General features: G+C 51.2%; 1 protein-coding gene across 1 annotated transcript in view; it reads left to right on the top strand.

Moving 5' to 3' along the window:
- Positions 1 to 9,334: 9,334 nt before the first annotated feature.
- LOC115096148 (sulfotransferase family cytosolic 2B member 1-like) overlaps positions 9,335 to 18,333 on the top strand; it is a 37,266-nt gene continuing 28,267 nt past the window's right edge. The window contains exon 1 of the mRNA XM_029610659.1: positions 9,335 to 9,626. Within this exon, the coding sequence (XP_029466519.1) occupies positions 9,488 to 9,626 (139 nt within the window). The 5' untranslated portion in view covers positions 9,335 to 9,487. The remainder of the gene's footprint in view (positions 9,627 to 18,333) is intronic.

The following is an 18,333-nucleotide window of genomic DNA, read 5'->3' on the forward strand; positions in this document are numbered from 1 at the left end:
GGCTCACCTCCCACGGTGTGGCTGGGGCTTCTCCCTGGCTCTCGCCGTGGCCCAAGGGCTCACACCACCTGCTTTAGAGACGGCCGTGCTCCTCGCGCCTACGATATGTACCTGAGGGCGCCCAAACCCTCGGCCCGTCAGCGGCATGGCGGACGCGCCCGTAACACCGGTAGATGTAGTGTACTTGGATTTTCAGAAGGTGTTTGACAAAGTTCCTCAAAGAGGCTTCTAAGAAAAGTAAAAAGTCATGGGATAGGTGGCGATGTCCTTTTGTGGATTACAAACTGACTAAAAGACAGGAAACAGAGAGTAGGATTAAATTGATAATTTTCTCAGTGGAAGGGAGTGGGCAGTGGAGTGCCTCAGAGATCTGTATTGGGACCTGTACTTTTCAATATATTTATAAATGATCTGGAAAGAAATTCAACGAGTGAGGTAATCAAATTTGCAGATGATACAAAATTGTTCAGAGTAGTTAAATCACAAGCATATTGTGATAAATTGCAGTAAAACCTTGTGAGACTGGAAAATTGGGCATCGAAATGGCAGATGAAATTTAATGTGGATAAGTGCAAGGTGATGTATATAGGGAAAAATAACCCATGCTTCCATATTAGGTGCTACCACCCAAGAAAGAGATCTAGGCGTCATAGTGGATAAGACATTGAAATTGTCGGTTCAATGTGCTGCGGCAGTCAAAAAAGCAAACAGAATGTTGGGAATTATTAGAAAGGGAATGGTGAATAAAACGGAAAATGTCATAATCCCTCTGTATTGCTCCATGGTGAAACTGCACCTTGAATACTGTGTACAATTCTGGTCGCCGCATCTCAAAAAAGATATAACTGCGATGGAGAAGGTACAGAGAAGGGCGACGAATAGATAAGGTGAATGGAACAGCTCCCCTATGAGGAAAGACTAAAGAGGTTAGGACTTTTCAGCTTGGAGAAGAGACGGCTGAGGGGGGATATGATAGAGGTGTTTAAAATCATGAGAGGTCTAGAACGGGTAGATGTAAATCAGTTATTTACTCTTTCAGATAATAGAAAGACTAGGGGGCACTCCATGAAGTTAGCATATGGCACATTTAAAACTAATCGGAGAAAGTTCTTTTTCACTCAACGCACAATTAAACTCTGGAATTTGTTGCCAGAGGATGTGGTTAGTGCAGTTAGTATAGCTGTGTTTAAAAAAGGATTGGAGAAGTTATTGGAGAAGTCCATTACCTGCTATTAATTAAGTTGACTTAGAAAATAGCTACTGATATAACTAGCAACAGTAACATGGAATAGACTTAGTTTTCGGGTACTTACCAGGTTCTTATGGCCTGGATTGGCCACTGTTGGAAACAGGATGCTGGGCTTGATGGACCCTTGGTGTGATCCATTATGGCATGTCCTTATGTTCTTCATACGCTGTTGCCTATCTCCAGATCCAGACCACTGCTTCGTCAGACTATGCTATTGCCTATCTCCAGACCCATACCTCTGCCTTGTCTGACTATGCTCTTGACTATCTCCGTGATCAGACCTCAGCCTTGCTTGCCACTACCTTCAGATTGCCACCAGCCCTGACTCAAGCCTGCCCTTGGACGCCTCTTCAGCTTACTCCCTGGACATGTTTTCTTCAGGCTTCAGCCAGCTTTTGCTTGAGCACTCTCTGTCTACCTCTGTTCCCTTGGCGCCCGAGTTTCCAGGACATTACCCAGTCCAGAGTAAGACCTTATCCTCTGCTGTCTCTGGGATGAACCAACTCCTACTTCAACACAGAGGCCCACCTAAGTCCCGCCAGCCCCGGCACCCAAAGTCTCAACCCGGGGAACGAGGGCTGGTATAGGTGAAGCTCCAGCAACCTCTGTCTATCAGCCCACTCCACCTGCCGATGGTAGGAACCCATTGGTCCTTACCTACGGGTTGCGTCAATCCCACCTCGGCCCAAGGGTCTACCTCCGACGCAACACAGGGAACCAGTACGGAGCAAAATAGGAGCTATGATGTGGGTAACCTGACCAGGTAGTGGCTCTCCATGGATGGAAGAGAGGAATAAGGGTACTGCGTAGCGGATGGTGGGAATCCAGAGGTGTCTATTAATTGTTTTACAATAAAATTCCAACCAGTCCCAGAGTTCACTAGAGCCAGGGTATGGAACTCCTGATTGTCCAGCTTGATTGAGACGGGCAGTGTCAATGGAGGAGAAGGCGAAGTTAGGCCTAGGAGCAATCCTCCTGCTGAACCTTGGCCTGGGAGTTTCCCGGACAGTCAGGGCATGTGGCTAAGGCATGTCCGGATTTGCCACAATATAAGCAGAGGCCTGATTGTTGGCGGTGGCATCGTTCTTTGGGGGAAAGTCTGCTCCGGCCCATTTACATAGGCTCTTCCTCATCTTTGCTTTGAGCCAAGTTCAGCCTGGGTGAAGATGAGCATTGAATGCGGGACGAGCTTGGCGTAGATTTTCTAGATGCTCGAGACTCCTGCGAACGCTCCTGCAGGCGGCGGTCTATTCATCCAGCAAGATCAATCAATGAGTCCAGAGATGCAGGCAATTCACGGGCCGCCAACTCATCTTTGATTCGAGAGCTCAGTCCCTCAAGAAAAATGGATCGAAGGCAGTCAGAGTCCCAATGATGTTCTGACAACAGAGTCCAGAATTCTGTGGTGTAATCTGTCAATGGCCGGGTGCCCTGTTGGAGATGTAGAAACATGCATCCGGAAGCGGATTTCCTGCCAGGGTCGTCGAAGTTGGATCGAAATAAGGCAAGAAACCCGGATAGGTCTCGAAGAACAGGATCAGCACGCTCCCAGAGTGGTGATCCCCAGGTCAAGGCCTTGCCATCCAGGAGAGAAAGGATGTAAGTAGTTTTGGTAATCACATCTGTTAAATAGGCTGGTTGCAGGCACAAGTGCATGTTACATTGATTCAGGAAACCTCTGCACATAAGAGGGTTCCCAGAAAAGCATGGAGGTGCCGGCAATGGCACGGTAGGCTGACGAACCGGCATAGAGGTAGAAGGGTTGAGCTTGGAAGCCATCGTGGTAGCAGTCACTGTGGCATCTAAACGAGTGCTCAAGTTGTCTATGGCAGCTGCTAGTGTCTCCAGGAACGTTTGTTGCTCGCTGATTCTTTGTGCCAGGCCATGAATGGCCTGAATAGCTGAGATCTCTGCCTGGTCCATGGACTTGGCAATCTGTTAGGTTTTGTAGGTTTTATGGACCCTTGACTCTCTCTGAGGGGTTGAGCTCCTACGGGGCCCCACCGTCAGGAGGTGAGGTGGAATGGAAACACAGGCAACTGGACCATGGCTGTGGCCCAGGAGAAAAGAGGTGTAGCCGAGTTGTCTGCTTGACAGCCACGTGATCGCAGACACCTGCACTGTGGCAATACTGCGGGGTGCCCCAAGGAGCAGGGTCTGAGAGAAACAGTTCCAAGGTATTTCAGTGCAGGGCAGCAGGAGATAGGATAAACCAGAAGAAGGATCTCCAAGGTAGTGATGCACAGAGCAGACCCGAGGAGTGGGTAGCATGGAGACAGGATCTCTGGCGAAGTAGCGCTGAGACTAGTCTGAGGCGCGGGGCAGCGCAAGACATAGTCCCGAAATGGAAGCGCAGAGCGGGTACCCGAAGCCAGAGTCCAAGATGTAGAGCAGGGATCCAAAGCAGGAACGGCAGGACCCGAGAACAGGAACAAGCACTAGAGGAGCTCAGGGAACTCGTTGCCGGTTAGCATAGGCCAAAAGAGGTGCTTAAATATCTCAGGCTTATGATGTCATCAGCCGGGGACGCCCCTGGAGTTCCCGCCATTGGGCCTTTAAAGGGAGGCCCAGTGGCAGGCGCGCACGCGCCTAGGGTGGACCAGAGTCAGAGTGTAGGTTGGCGGCATCCCAGCCACCACGTGGAGTCTCGAGAGCCAGGAGGAACGAGGCTGTAGCGGCTAGCCACAGCCGCGAGTTCACTAGGAGTAGAGAGCAGAGTCGGCCGCGTGAGTTGGGTTGGCCGCGGTCATAACAGTAGCTTGTCCGGGTTCGGGTAGTCCTGGGTCCCATCTCCCAGATCATGCGTAAGCCCCAGATCCTGATCCACCCCTTAAACTGTGGTATCCCCCAGCGGGGTCGGCAACCTGTCCTCGACTCGGGTCCCCAACCGGTCCCCTGAAGTTTGTTGGAGATCCGAGGGCTCCTTGGACGCCCACTTAGGCTGAGGTTCTGACGGAACGTCCAGCTGTGCTGCTCTCTTCAACACTGCCTGTTTCCTGGCCAGGAAAGCCTGGTGAAGCAGAAGCACAAACTCCGGACAGAACTCCCCTGGGTCCTCACCCCCCTCAGCTGAGGGGTCAGGCAGCACAGAGTCATCCCCAAAGGAGCAAACCTGTTCTACAGGGGATAGAATGGGAGAGGCTTCCTCCTCCCACGACATATGACGTGAGCCATCCCCCCCCGCGGAGGGGGGCATCGACCTGGAGGAACAGAGCCCTTGCCTGACTGTTCTTTCCCCCGTAGAAGGTCCTTCCTGCCCCGTGCTAAAGGCAGAACAGAGGGAATCAGAATCTAGGGCCTGTCCTGTCATGTCACATGCATGGGAGGCCGCCATCTTAGCTTGTGGCGCCATGGGCCGGACCGCACAGCCACGCAGTCGCTGGAAAAAAAGTAAAAGTCGGGTCACGACTTTTACTTAGCACGGTTGCCGGAGCTAAAAATAAAAGCTCCCTGCAGGTACAATACTCCGCTCTCAGAGGGGCGTCGATGTGAGGCGCGCCGAGAGAACGCGGCCTACCTCGCGTGCGAAGGCCTTCCCCCCTGCCGACCTACCTGTAGCCCCGGGATGTCGGCATGACCCATGAGGGTCTAGCTCCCGACCTGGCCTGTCGGAAGGCACAGCCCGTCCCCAACCCAGACTCCACTTACCTTGAGATTTTTTTTTTTCAAACTTTTTTTTTCTTTTTTCAAAACTTTACACAGATACCCTTGGAGTCTGCAGGAATCAGGAGGAAAAGAAGCCGCTTCGGTGGCTGAGGCAACCAGGAGCCCCTGGGTGTCGAAGCCACTGGACCATTGCACGGTCCAACCCCCAGGTCGCCTGGCTTATACTGAGGGATGGCCCACAAAGGTGCCTAACACCTCAGGGAGCTGTACCACTAACTACTAATATCCTGACCTACCAGGAACAAACTTTCCCTGTCACCTACTCTTTTTTTTTTTTTTTTTTTTTTTTTAACTGACTGCAGGATTGCACCTCTACTGTCTGTTGGAGTCAGAGAAATACTGGGGGACTGGCTCTAGCACTCTCAGTTATGTAGCAGTGCCCAAACATTTGTTCTCTGACTCCATCTGCTGGTAGGGTTGCACAACCCACTGGTCTGGACTGATCTGGGTATGTTCAGGAATAAAGATTTTAAACCTAATACACCACCTAATAGGAAGCCAATGCAGGTTCTTCAGTACTGGTGAAATATGAGCCTGCAAAGAGTGTCCTGAAGTAAGATGAGCCACCGAATGTTGTATAAGCTGTAAAGCTTTAATTGGTCATTGTGGTAAGCCCAAATAATAGAGAATTGCAATAGTCAAGTGATGTAAGAATAAGAGCTTGAGTTTCTCCATGAAAAGTCCACAGTATTTAAAAATGGATTTAAAGACAGAAAGAAATGCAATTTAAAGGAAGAGCCCTGTACAACAAGTTTATGCAACATAGTAGTCTGAGCTCGAGCCCGGAAGAAGCCCGCTTTGTTACTGTACTCACAGTAAAGTTGCCTAATAAATTTCAGTGCTTGTCCTCTGGGGTCACGTGAATTTTCAAGTGCTAAAATGGGGTCACTTTGGCTAAACGTTTGGGAAGCGCTGACCTCCAGTACCTGAATGTAACCTGCTTTGAAGTGCCAAAAGGCGGAATATAACTCTTAATAAATCCACTAACATTAAAAAACAGGAACAAATATCTGTTTCAGGGGATTCCCCTCCCATGTAATGTATATGGAGAAAAGAAAGAAAAAGAAGATTGCAGCTGAGAAAAATGACTTAATCACAGAAAAGTTCTGAAAAAAGAAAAAGGACATGAGCTTGATTCACCATCTGCTTCTCATGCTGTTTCTCTTGAGGCTTGCAACCCACTCTTGAGGCTTGGACCCCCTTCTCCTCGGTGAAGAAGATTGTCTTGCAATCGGCTATAATAATCACCAGTGGTTCCCAAACCTGTCCTGGAGGACCCCAGCCAGTAGGATTTTCAGGATATCCACAATGAATATACATGAGATAAAATTTGCACCCTGCCTCCATAGCATGCATATTTTATCTCATGCATATTCATTGTGGATATCCTGAAAATCCGACTGGCAGGGATCCCCCAGAACAGGTTTGGGAACCTCTGTTCATGATACTAAGCATTGCCAAAGATTTTTTGACATCAACAAAGCGATGTCTCTTCTTCTGTAATTCAGCGGAGATTCTCTGATTTTAGAAGAGGACCTGCTGCCTCGGTTATGGGAATTGATTGTAACTTTCTTTAAATAATTTCTGAAATATTTTGTTGAGCCTGGAGGTGTGACAATATGGCTGGGTTGTGTATAGTGTGTGGATGTGTGTGAATGGTGTGCTTAATTGTATGGATGCATGGGGTGGGACTGAGGTTACTGTTGGAGGGCACATAGTTATGAAATTTAAAAAGTGGAATTGCTTTGGACTGGAATCAATTTTATATGTCTTCATGTTTTGGTCACATTATGTACAAATTTATTTTCTAGATTTTTCCTATTTTTTTTTGCTCTTGCCATCTTTGTTGTAGTTCCTTTTGTATTCCTTCCTGGTGATTCTAATAAACAATTATTAAAAAAAAAAAGGAAAAGAAAAGGCCCTGCTGCCTTAAGAATCCTGGAAGTAATGGATTCCTGCTGTAATGATTCTGGGTCATGAGCCATCTGCTGGTCTCAAAACTCTATCCAGTCTTATACGCTTGTTCTGAGCATCTATCTTGAGGATGTTGGGTCAGAGCCTTCCATCTTCTCTGAGACTCTGATGATGTGAAGATTATTATGTCCTCAAGGTTTTTTTTGCTGCTTTTGGCTGACATGGAATCCTCCATATCACTAACCATATCCATTCAAATTCTCATGGACCAGCAAGCTTGTCTATCATCTGTCTTATGGTAGTGACAGCATCTGCTGAGACGAGCATCTCTGACCATGCCGCCATCTCCTCTGAAACACTTTATTCAGCTGCTGATGCTTTGCCCCCGCTCTCTTTCTACTCGATCTCTTTCATTTAGCAGTTTAGTCAGCCCAGTTGGCTGGGAACGATCTCTTCGAAGCCTCCTTGGATACAATGTTCGTCCTGGTATTATGTCTTCTACTTTCCTAGCTCTGAAGGCTTGCAGTAGCCTGCATTTTATCTTATTTTGGCAGCGGGTGTGAAACAAAGAGTACAGAAGAACCAGGCCTGGATTTGTCAATAGGCACACCAGGCCTGTATCTGGGGGCAAGCAGACTGGCTGAAGATTTGTTGCCTTTCAGCTGTGCTGAATCTCACTCAGCAGGGAACAGCCCTGTTCCCTGATCTAGCCCCTCTCATCCAGGCAGCATTCAGGGAACAGGACAGCCTGTAGCAGACAGAACAAAAGGGGATCATTCTGGGGAGATTTATGAAGGGCGGAATAGAGATCATTGGAGGGTGGGATGAGAGGGGTATCATCTAGGCGTGAGGGGCATATGCCTGTGTGTGAGAGAGAGAGAAGGGATTGGTGCCATGCCATACTGAGTGGGATATTAGCAAGGGGAGGCAGGGAGAAGCAGAACAGGAGCATAATAGGGACACCTCCCTCCTCCTCTCCCCACCCACTGCAATTCAAATCCTCCCTCCTTTGATCTTGGATTCTATCATGCAGACCCTGGAACCTCCTTTCCTTCTTTTCATCCTACCTCTCCCTTCCCAGGTTTTGGAACCCACTCCCCAACCCTTCCTCCTGCCACCTCCCCTTTCTCAGCGTTGCAATCTACTAGATAAATGAAGCTTGACCGACGTGCCGCAAATGTGCAGTAGAGAGTAACTCTACCGCGCATGCGCGGGCAGCACGTCGGTCAGAGCTTGCCTGTAACAAAAATGGCGCAGCGAGGAGCAGTAGTGGCGGCGGCGGTGGCGCGCGCGAGGAAGGGAGAGACCTCTGGTGCGGCGAGGAGCTGTAGCAGTAGCGGCGGCGCGCGCGAGTGAGGGAGGGACCTCTTTCGCAGCGAGAAGCAGTAGCGGTGGCACGCGCGAGGGAGGGAGGGACCTCCCCCGGAGATCTTCCGTCTGCGCCATCCGAAGGGGTTGTGAATGAGCTGAGAGGGGGAGTGAGGAGTGGGGGGGGGGGGAGGGAGACTAGAGGGAGAATGAGGGGAGGGAGAATGGGGGGGAGGAGAAGAATGAGGGAAGGGGGAGAATGAGGGGTAAGGAAATGGACCGAAAAAAAAAAGGTAATGTAGCCCGTTGTTACGGGCTTAACGGCTAGTTCTGTATATAGCACAAAGCAACTAAGCATGTGAGCAACCGTGTAAAACCTATGAGCTATGCTTTGAAATGTATGAGCAATTGCTCACTCGCCTAGTTTAGCGGGAACTATGCTTGGTAGGTGGGTGAGTGGGGAGAGGGAGAGAAATGGAAGAGAAGGTAAGAGGAGGGCGACAGCACCAACAGTGCCTGGGGGTGCAAAATCCTAAATTCATCACTGGCCAGGACCCTCTGTTTATCAGAACTGCAGTGTCCTGGTAGAGAAAGGGGGCCATAAAGTTGTTTGTTTATTTTTTAAAGCCTGCAAGAAATTTCATGAGAAGCCGTGCTGGGCAGAAAGTCCTCCCACGCATTGCCTCCGCCCAATCCTCCCTCTGAAGACCCCTCCTACGCTGGCCCTTTTTCAGTTCCGCCAACGTGTTCTTGTTTTCCACTTTGGCCACAGCCCCCACTAAGCGTAAAGACTAACTGAGGCACTAAAAGGCCGATCAGCTCTGGCTCCTTACAATCAGTTTACCAGCATTCAGAATATTTATTAGTAAGACCTCACCGTTCTCTTTCTCAGCTGCATGTGGTGATTTCTCCACTGTTTATTTATTGCGTGCATGTTTGGGGAGAGGGAGCTGCAGGTTTAGGTAAGCGCTATACCTGCTGGCTCTCTTCAGATCAGATTGAAATCACTCTCAGACTTTATGGCTGAGAACTAGGTGCAGGATCTGAAGCGTGAGCAGAGAATGTTTCCTTTCCTTGGCCATTTGGCTGAAATTCGGAACCTCTACAATGTCAGTGACCTTAATTGGGGGACGAGCAAAAAGATTAAACCTGTTTAAACAAAAATGTCCTGTTCTGCCACTCAGTTCTCGACAAGAATGCAACCAGTGCGCCATCAGCGGTTGCCAATCAACCACAAATGACTGAATGTGAAAAACCCAGAAAGCGTGCACGAGTGTGGGGGTGAGGTGGCTTGGTTTCCTTATTTTTTCAGTATTTAAGCTCGCAGATCCACTTGGGGAGCAGCAGAAGATGGACAGACTGACTATCACAGAAACTTTTGCAGGCATCAGCTTCCCCGGGCACCTCCACACTAGGGAGTCCCTGCAGCTGGCTCAGCACTTCCAGTTCCAGGACACGGACATCGTCATTGCCACCTTCCCTAAGTCAGGTAACCACAGTCAGAGCTGAGAGAGCTTCAGTACTAGGGATGTGAATCGTGTCCTCGATCGTCTTAACGATCGATTTCGGCTGGGAGGGGGAGGGAATCGTATTGTTGCCGTTTGGGGGGGTAAAATATCGTGAAAAATCGTTAAAAATCGTGAAAAATCGAAAAATCGAAAAACCGGCACACTAAAACCCCCTAAAACCCACCCCCGACCCTTTAAATTAAATCCCCCACCCTCCCGAACCCCCCCCAAATAACTTAAATAACCTGCGGGTCCAGCGGCGGTCCGGAACGGCAGCGGTCCGGAACGGGCTCCTGCTCCTGCATCTTGTCGTCTTCAGCCGGCGCCATTTTCCAAAATGGCGCCGAAAAATGGCGGCGGCCATAGACGAAAAAGATTGGACGGCAGGAGGTCCTTCCGGACCCCCGCTGGACTTTTGGCAAGTCTCGTGGGGGTCAGGAGGCCCCCCACAAGCTGGCCAAAGTTCCTGGAGGTCCAGCGGGGGTCAGGGAGCGATTTCCCGCCGCGAATCGTTTTCGTACGGAAAATGGCGCCGGCAGGAGATCGACTGCAGGAGGTCGTTCAGCGAGGGTTCCGGCGCCTCGCTGAACGACCTCCTGCAGTCGATCTCCTGCCGGCGCCATTTTCCGTACGAAAACGATTCGCGGCGGGAAATCGCTCCCTGACCCCCGCTGGACCTCCAGGAACTTTTGGCCAGCTTGTGGGGGGCCTCCTGACCCCCACGAGACTTGCCAAAAGTCCAGCGGGGGTCCGGAAGGACCTCCTGCCGTCCAATCTTTTTCGTCTATGGCCGCCGCCATTTTTTCGGCGCCATTTGGAAAATGGCGCCGGCTGAAGACGACAAGATGCAGGAGCAGGAGCCCGTTCCGGACCGCTGCCGTTCCGGACCGCCGCTGGACCCGCAGGTTATTTAAGTTATTTGGGGGGGGGTTCGGGAGGGTGGGGGATTTAATTTAAAGGGTCGGGGGTGGGTTTTAGGGGGTTTTAATGTGCCGGCTCACGATTCTAACGATTTATAACGATAAATCGTTAGAATCTGTATTGTATTGTGTTCCATAACGGTTTAAGACGATATTAAAATTATCGGACGATAATTTTAATCGTCCTAAAACGATTCACATCCCTATTCAGTACTGACACCACGGACGCAGCTTCAACACAAGCACAACATGATCATGTTGGGTCAGACAAGCCGTCCAACATCTGACAGTAGCCAATCCGAGTCACTTGGAAGAAGTCGGAGACTCAACACGCTCACAACATGGACACCAACAGAGCACTGCCACAAGACAAAAGCATGAACAAAGTGCAGTCACTTTAACACCTAAACACAAACTTAGCAAAGTCACAGCAGACGCTCATCCAAGCACATAGTACAGTCACATCTACCCCAGTGACAGATGCAACACACCATAGACACAGACCTGGAGCTGACTACATAAATTCTGTGGCACAGCACAAAAAGCATAGGGTGTTGGGTATGGTACTAAGTATATAGGGTATGGGAAACAGCAGTTGGTGATGGGTGTATATTCTGTCAGGCACCTTGCTGGTGCTGTGAGTATAGGGTATCAGGTAGAGCACCTGATACTGAGTGTAAAAGGTGTCAGGTACATCACTTGGTTCTGGGTATATACTGTGTCAGGTACAGCACCTGGAGCTGAGTACGTAGGATGTGAGATACAGTATGTGATGTTGGGTATATAGGGTGTCAGGTAACAGCACCTGATGCTTGGTGAATGAGTGTCAGTTAGCATCTGGAGCTGGGTATATAGGGTGTCAGGTACAGCACCTGATACTGAGTATATAGGATGTCAGGTACAGTTCTGGGCCGTAGAGTGTTGGATACAGCACTTGATGCTGAGTGAATAGGGTATCAGGTACAGCATTTGGTGCTGAGTGTATAGGGTGTCAGATTCAGCATATGCTACTGCGTACATAGGGTGTTAGGTACACCATTTGAAGCTGGATGTATAGGGTGTCAGATAAAACACCTGTTCCCTGTACGTACCCGGATCAGTCCAGACCATGGGTTGAGCCTCCTGTCCAGCAGATGGAGACAGACCAAAACTGAAAGGGTATCCTACATCAGGACAGAGCCTACCCTGCAGCCCTTCAGTATTTGTCTGTCTCCAGCAGATGCCGGCAGCTCACCCTGCTGTTCCCTTTCCTTCTTAGCTTGTTCTTACCCTGTGGGGTCCCTTTCTTTCTTCTTTAGGGCAAGCTCAAGCAAGTATTTGACTTATTTTAATTTATAGTAAAACAAATAAAAAATAAAAAAAAAATGTAAAAAGGGACTTAATTCCTCTGTGATCAGGGAGACAGTTCTGGCTCCCTCGCTCTTGGGGAGCCTAGGGGGGGCTTGCTCCTTGAATTTCTTCAGCCTAGGCTCTCTCCCCGGTGACCGTTGTAGCTTGACTACACTGCCTTGCCCCGAGATGTCTAATCCCTCGGGTGCCCTGACAGGGATGCTTCATTCCCCTGTGCGATTAAAAATAAATAAATAAAGCAGTTCAAGAATTTGGTCGGTGATTTCCTGCTTTACCGAAGGCAGTAATTTTTCTTTGCAGTTTGGTCCTGCCAGTAGCGGGAGAGTGCAGGGTTCGATCTCCTGCACATTCTCCCCCGGGGCACTCAGCTCAGCTGATTTTTATTTTTTTTTTCTCGCGGAGGCTCCTCCTGCCTCTTGATGCCGTGTTTTAACTTGTCTGGCTTGCAGAGAGCCAATCTCACGGCTCTCACGCGATGGACTGTGTTCCGGCTGCTTGCCGGGTGGGGAGGGCCCCTCCTCTGCAGCGCTGAAGACCACGACCTGAGGACGCGCTCCCAGACCCATGGCCAGGCCGTTCTCGAGGCGGCAAACCACAGGAACAGCGGCCATTTTGGGAATTTGTGCTGATGCCGATTCAGGGCTGCAGGAGGGAGAAAAGGCTGATTTACCGGTATCTCCCCCCGATTTTGAGTTCGGTGTGTTCTCAGGAGGATGTTCCTGACCCCCCCCTCCTCCTCCCCCTCTTCAGAATTTGTGCTTCTAATGCACAAATCTTATTTGGCCAGTCTGCAGGAGGAGAATGAGCCCCTGCAGGCCCTCCTCCCCCTAAGGTTCCTCGGATTCCCGCTTCACTACCTCCTGTTGTCCCGGATGTGCAAGGCTCCGTTCGGGTTCGCGTAGTGCCGGGGGCCCCCCTTCCCCAGGATCCACCGCATCCCCCCGCGGATCCAGCCTCGGACTCGGAGGTGGATCTCTCTCTACAGGCCCCTCCCCTTGAGGGAGATGACAACTGAGTACTTTGCTTGTTTCAACAGGAAGAGCTGGAGCCGCTCATTCCCTTCATCCTTCAGGAACTGGGGATTGATACCCCCCGCCCCCCCCCCCCCCCAGATGATACTGTGACAGCTGCGATGCCGGCTAATGCGGACCCGGTCCTGGCAGGGCTCAGGGCACTCCCGCGCACCTTCCCGTTTCATCCTATGCACAAGTTGCTCCTCTTACGGGAATGGGAAATTCCCTGTACGTACCCGGATCAGTCCAGACCCTGGGTTATCTCCTCCTTCCAGCAGATGGAGTCAGAGCAAAAAACTGAGAGGACATCCATATATAAATAGGCTCCCTCTCTGCGGTCCCCCAGTATTTCCTCTGACTCAGCAGATGAGGGTTGCACCTGCGGTTCCCCCCTTGGTTTGAGAGAATAGTTTTTTTCTTTCTTGGTGTTTCTCTCTACTTTGGATGGATCAAGTTTAAAAAAAAAAAAGATTAGACAGGGAATCCTTGCCTTCCTCCTCAACACTGCTTCAGCTTGCAGACTGATCTGATGCTGGTTCATTTATCAGGTTTTTTGGGGGGAAATTTTTACTTTCTGTACTTTTCAATTTTCAGGCTTTCCTTTGCTTCCCTGGAGGGTTGAAAGTTGGTGGTCCAACCTCTCCCCCGTTGGTCCGACCGGCTGTCCTGAGAGGCCGTTTTTGCCTCAGGGCAGCACAGACAGAGAGGCGTCATTCCTCTGTCTTGTAAAACACAATAAATAAATAGTTTAAGTGCCTTATCTTGCGCTTGAGGTCGGAGTCTTTCATTTGTGCTTGAGCGCACTTTCTGCCGTCTCCCGGCAGCTTACGGGGGTATAACTTTTTTTTTCAGTGTGCCGGCACCTTCCCCCATGCCACGATGCAGCGCTTGTGGAGAACTCGCTTCGCGGCTCTCCTGGGCAAGACTTTGCTCGAGGTGTCTCCCCGGTGGGGAAGGACCCTCGTGCCCAGAAGCATGCTTTTCTTCGTGCAGCCATGCGCGATCTGTATCTGGGAGGCCGGCCCCGTCCCTGACCTGCGTGGGAACGGCGGCCATTTTGTCGGCAGGGGATTCAGTCTCTCCTCAGCATGAGGAGATTGGAGACTTCGGCCGGTCGCCCTCCCCTCCTGTTCTGCTCCCGGCCCTCCTCCTAGACACAGAGGCACCTTCGGTGGACCCTCCTCGGGTACCTCCCGCGCCCGTGTCCGTTACCCCCCCCTGGGGTTGTACCGGAGCCATTCTCTGCTGAATTCATCCTGCTGATGCACAACGCTTGCTTGGCTAGGCAGAGCCAGCCACCAGACCTAGCTTCCTTTCCCACACCACCTAAGGTGCCCAGGCTGTGCCACCCTTGCCAGTGCTGGTCCAGTCAACAATCAGGGATCAGGAGGCTCTCCGGGACCAGCGGGCCCTCAGGGTCCCTCCCGTGTTTGGGTGATATCATCCTCTGTCGCCCCAAATGTAAATCCTGCTCTGGACCCCCTCGGAGACCCAGATCTGGATGATCCGGGGTCCCATGCGCAATTGGAGGGCGATGATCCATGCATGTTGCGCCTTTTTCAGCAGGACGAGCTGGAGCCCATCATCCCGCATGTGGTGCAGGAATTGGACATGGCCCCTGTTCCGGAGACTCCTGGTCCACAGATGGGGGAATAAGCATGGAGACCCCATCCTAGCAGGTCTTCGGCTTCCAGCCAAGTCATTCCCATCTCATTCCACGATACTGGAATTACTCTCCCGAGAGTGGGACACTCCAGAGGCTTCCCTCCAGGTCGGCAGGGCGATGAATAAATTTTACCCGCTCCTGGAGGACTTCCTGGAGCTCCTCAAGCTTCTGAAGGTTGATTCTTCCGTGACAGCGGTCACGAAGAGGACCACCCTCCCGGTCACTGGGGGTGCCGCCCTACGTGACGTTCAGGTTAGAAAGCTGGAAGTCTATCTAAAGAGGATCTTTGGAGTGTCCGCTTTGGGTGTCCGAGCGGTGGTCTAATGCTCGTTCATGCAGAGGGCAGTTCTCAGATGGGTACAGCAGCTCCTGGGGGCTCAAGATCTACCTCCAGAGGAGGCCCAACAGGCTGAGCGCCTGGAGGCGGTCATAGCATATTGGGTGGATGCTCTGTATGATCTTCTATGAGTACTGGCCAGGTCAATGGTCTCTGCGGTCTCGGCCAGACGTCTCCTCTGGCTCTGTAACTGGTCTGCGGATGCTTCTTCTAAGGCACAGCTCGGGTCCTTGCCTTTTAAGGGCAAGTTACTGTTTGGCAATGAGCTGGACCAGTTGATTGTCTCTTGAGGAGAACAAAGTTATAAGTTACCGGAGGATCGGCCTCGACTGACCAGAACGTTCAGTGCCAGCCGCAGCCGTTTCCGGGGTCAGCGACGTTTCCAACAGTCCAGACTGGTTAATCAGAGGCCTCCATCCTCTCGATCCCAAGTCTGGTCTCATTCCTTTCGGGGTCGACGTCCATCCCAAGACGCTTTGTCCCAAGGGACAGTTTCCAAGCCTGCCCAATGAAGTCTTGCTGGTCCACTCTTCAGTTCCTTGGAAAGGGGGTCGCCTATCTCTCTTCTACGAGGAGTGGTCCAGGATAACTACTGACCGTTGGGTCCTGGATATTCTAAGAGATGGCTACGCCTTAGAGTTTGCTCGACCCCTCAGAGACAGGTTTGTCTTCTCTCCTTGCGGGCCTCAAAAGAAGCAGGCGACTGACGCTGGATCGACTCCTCGGCTTGGGGGCTATCCGGCCAGTTCCGATGCCGGAACAGGGGTCAGGCCATTATTCCGTTTACTTTGTGGTCCCCAAGAAGGAAGGCTCCTTCCGCCCAATTCTGGATCTCAAGCTGGTAAACAGGGTGCTCAAGATCCCACATTTCCGAATGGAAACATTATGCTCTGTCATAGCTGCCGTGCATTGCAGGGAGTTCCTAGCATCCTTGGATCTGACGAAAGCCTATCTCCACATTCCAATTCTACCAGAGCATCAAAGGTTTCTTTGCTTCAAAATCCTCGGCCAGCATTATCAGTTTCAAGCCCTGCCGTTCGGCCTAGCAATAGCGCCCTGCACCTTCACCAAGGTGATGGTGGTAGTGGCGGGCGCTCAGGAGAGACGTGATTCTGGTCTACCCGTACTTGGACAATTGGCTCATACGAGCGAAGTCCGAAGCCCAGTGTCGGCAGTTGGTCAGCAAGGTTCTACACCTTCTTCACTCTCTTGGCTGGGTCGTCAACTTTGCCAAGAGCAGTCTTGTGCCGTTGCAGGAACTCGACTTCCTGGGGGCCCATTTCAACATCAAGGTGGACAAAGTCTTCCTCCGACAAGAGCGGGCGCAGAGTCTCTGGCACAGCTACAGCGCTTTCGTTGCCTATCACTCTCGACCGCGTGGGACTACCTGCAGGTCCTGGGTACTATGGCTTCCACTATAGATGTGGTCCCGTGGGCTTTTGCGCATATGCGTCCTTTGCAGAGGGCGTTGCTTTCCCGCTGGAAGCCAGTGTCCCAGGATTTTCAGGCACTCCTGCCACTGCCGGAGGTATGCAAACACAGCCTCTCTTGGTGGCTCCACCTGGATCACTTGCTGCAGGGGGTGGAGCTGGAAGTTCCTCAGTGGATCGTGATTACCTCGGATGCCACCCTTTCCAGTTGGGGGGTAGTGTGCAGGAGGAACTCGATTCAGGGGCAATGGATGGCAGTGCAGTCTGTGTGGTCCATCAATCGACTGGAGACCAGGGCAGTTCGCTTAGCCCTTTGACGGTTTCTTCCTCTGATTCAGGGCAGTGCCTTCAGGGTGCACTCGGACAACGCAACCACAGTGGCTTACATAAATCACCAGGGAGGCACAAGACGTTGGCAAGTCTCTCTGGAGACGGACAGCCTCATGGAGTGGGCGGAGCGCCATCTGTCTCATCTAGCGGCTTCCCACATAGCCGGGGTAGACAATGTCCAAGCGGATTTCCTGAGCCGGCAACGCATAGACCCAGGAGAATGGGAACTCTCCCAGGAGGCGGTGGATCTTGTTTTCGGCAGGTGTGGAGTTCCCCACTTCGACCTCATGGCCACTCAAAGGAACGCGAAGGCCCTACGCTTCTTCAGCCGCAGAAGGGAGCACAGTGCGGAGGGGGCGGATGCCCTGGTTCTTCTGTGGCCTCCATTTCTGTTACTGTATGCTCCCGCCGTGGCCCCTGATCGGGAAAGTACTGCGCAGAATAGAGTACCATCGGGGGTCCGTTATTCTAGTAGCGCCAGAGTTGTCTTGGAGATCGTGGTTTGCGGACTTGATCAACCTAGCCGTGGGCAGTCCTCTTCGGCTCGGACACCTGCCGCACCTGCTTCACCAAGGTCCCGTATTTTTCGACCAGGCAGATCGCTTTTGTCTTGCAGCTTGGCTTTTGAACGGCGCCGGCTGAGACGACAAGGGTACCAAGAAGATGTGATTGCAACACTTCTCAAGGCAAGAAAGACTTCCACTTCCATTTCCTATGTCCGGGTCTGGAAGGTTTTCGAAGCTTGGTGTGAGGCAGTACCGGTTCTTCCCCATCAGGCGTCTGTTCCACAGATTCTCTCCTTTTTGCAATAAGGTCTGGATAAAAGTCTGGCTTATAATTCTCTGAGGGTCCAAGTGGCTGCCCTGGGAGCTCTCCTTCCTCGTCTCCCAGGTACTTTACTCTCGGCCCATCCGGACATAGTCCGTTTTCTCAGGGGTGTGAAGCACGTTAAGCCACCGACACTTTTGTGGGATTTGAATTTGGTTCTTCGGATCCTTGCCAGACCGCTTTTAGAGCCTTTGAAGAGGGCGTCTCTGAAAGATCTTACGCTTAAGACTATGTTTTTGGTGTCCATTTCCTCGGCTCGGAGGATTTCGGAAATTCAAGCCTTGTTGTGCCAAGAGCCTTATCTTCGTTTCATGGACTCGGGAGTCTCGCTGGCCACAGTACCGTCTTTTCTACCTAAGGTCGTCTCGACTTTTCATTTGAATTAGTCGGTGGAGCTGCCCTCCTTCTCTGACGAGGATTCCAGAGAACTTAGGCGGCTCGATGTCAATCGTGTCCTCATTCGATATCTGGAGGCGACGAATGATTTCCGCCTTTCGGACCATCTGTTTGTCTTATGGCATGGGCCCAAGAAGGGCCACCAGGCAACAAAAACTTCCGTTGCGCGGTGATTAAAAGAAGCTATTTCCTCGGCTTACATCGGAGCAGGCTCTTCCCCTCTGGAGGGTATTAGAGCTCATTCGCTCCATGCTCAAGAGGCGTCTAATTATAATTACACAAACATGAAAGAAACACTTATGAATTAATATTTCAAACTTCATGCAATGTTTTTATTGTGTTGTATGTGGATGAATGTGCTAGCTTAGTTTTAAGTTGTCTATGTAGGGTTATAAAAAATGGGGGGGGTTTTCTATAT

The sequence above is a fragment of the Rhinatrema bivittatum genome, chromosome 7, assembly GCF_901001135.1.
Source record: "Rhinatrema bivittatum chromosome 7, aRhiBiv1.1, whole genome shotgun sequence".
Taxonomy (NCBI): Eukaryota; Metazoa; Chordata; class Amphibia; order Gymnophiona; family Rhinatrematidae; genus Rhinatrema; species Rhinatrema bivittatum.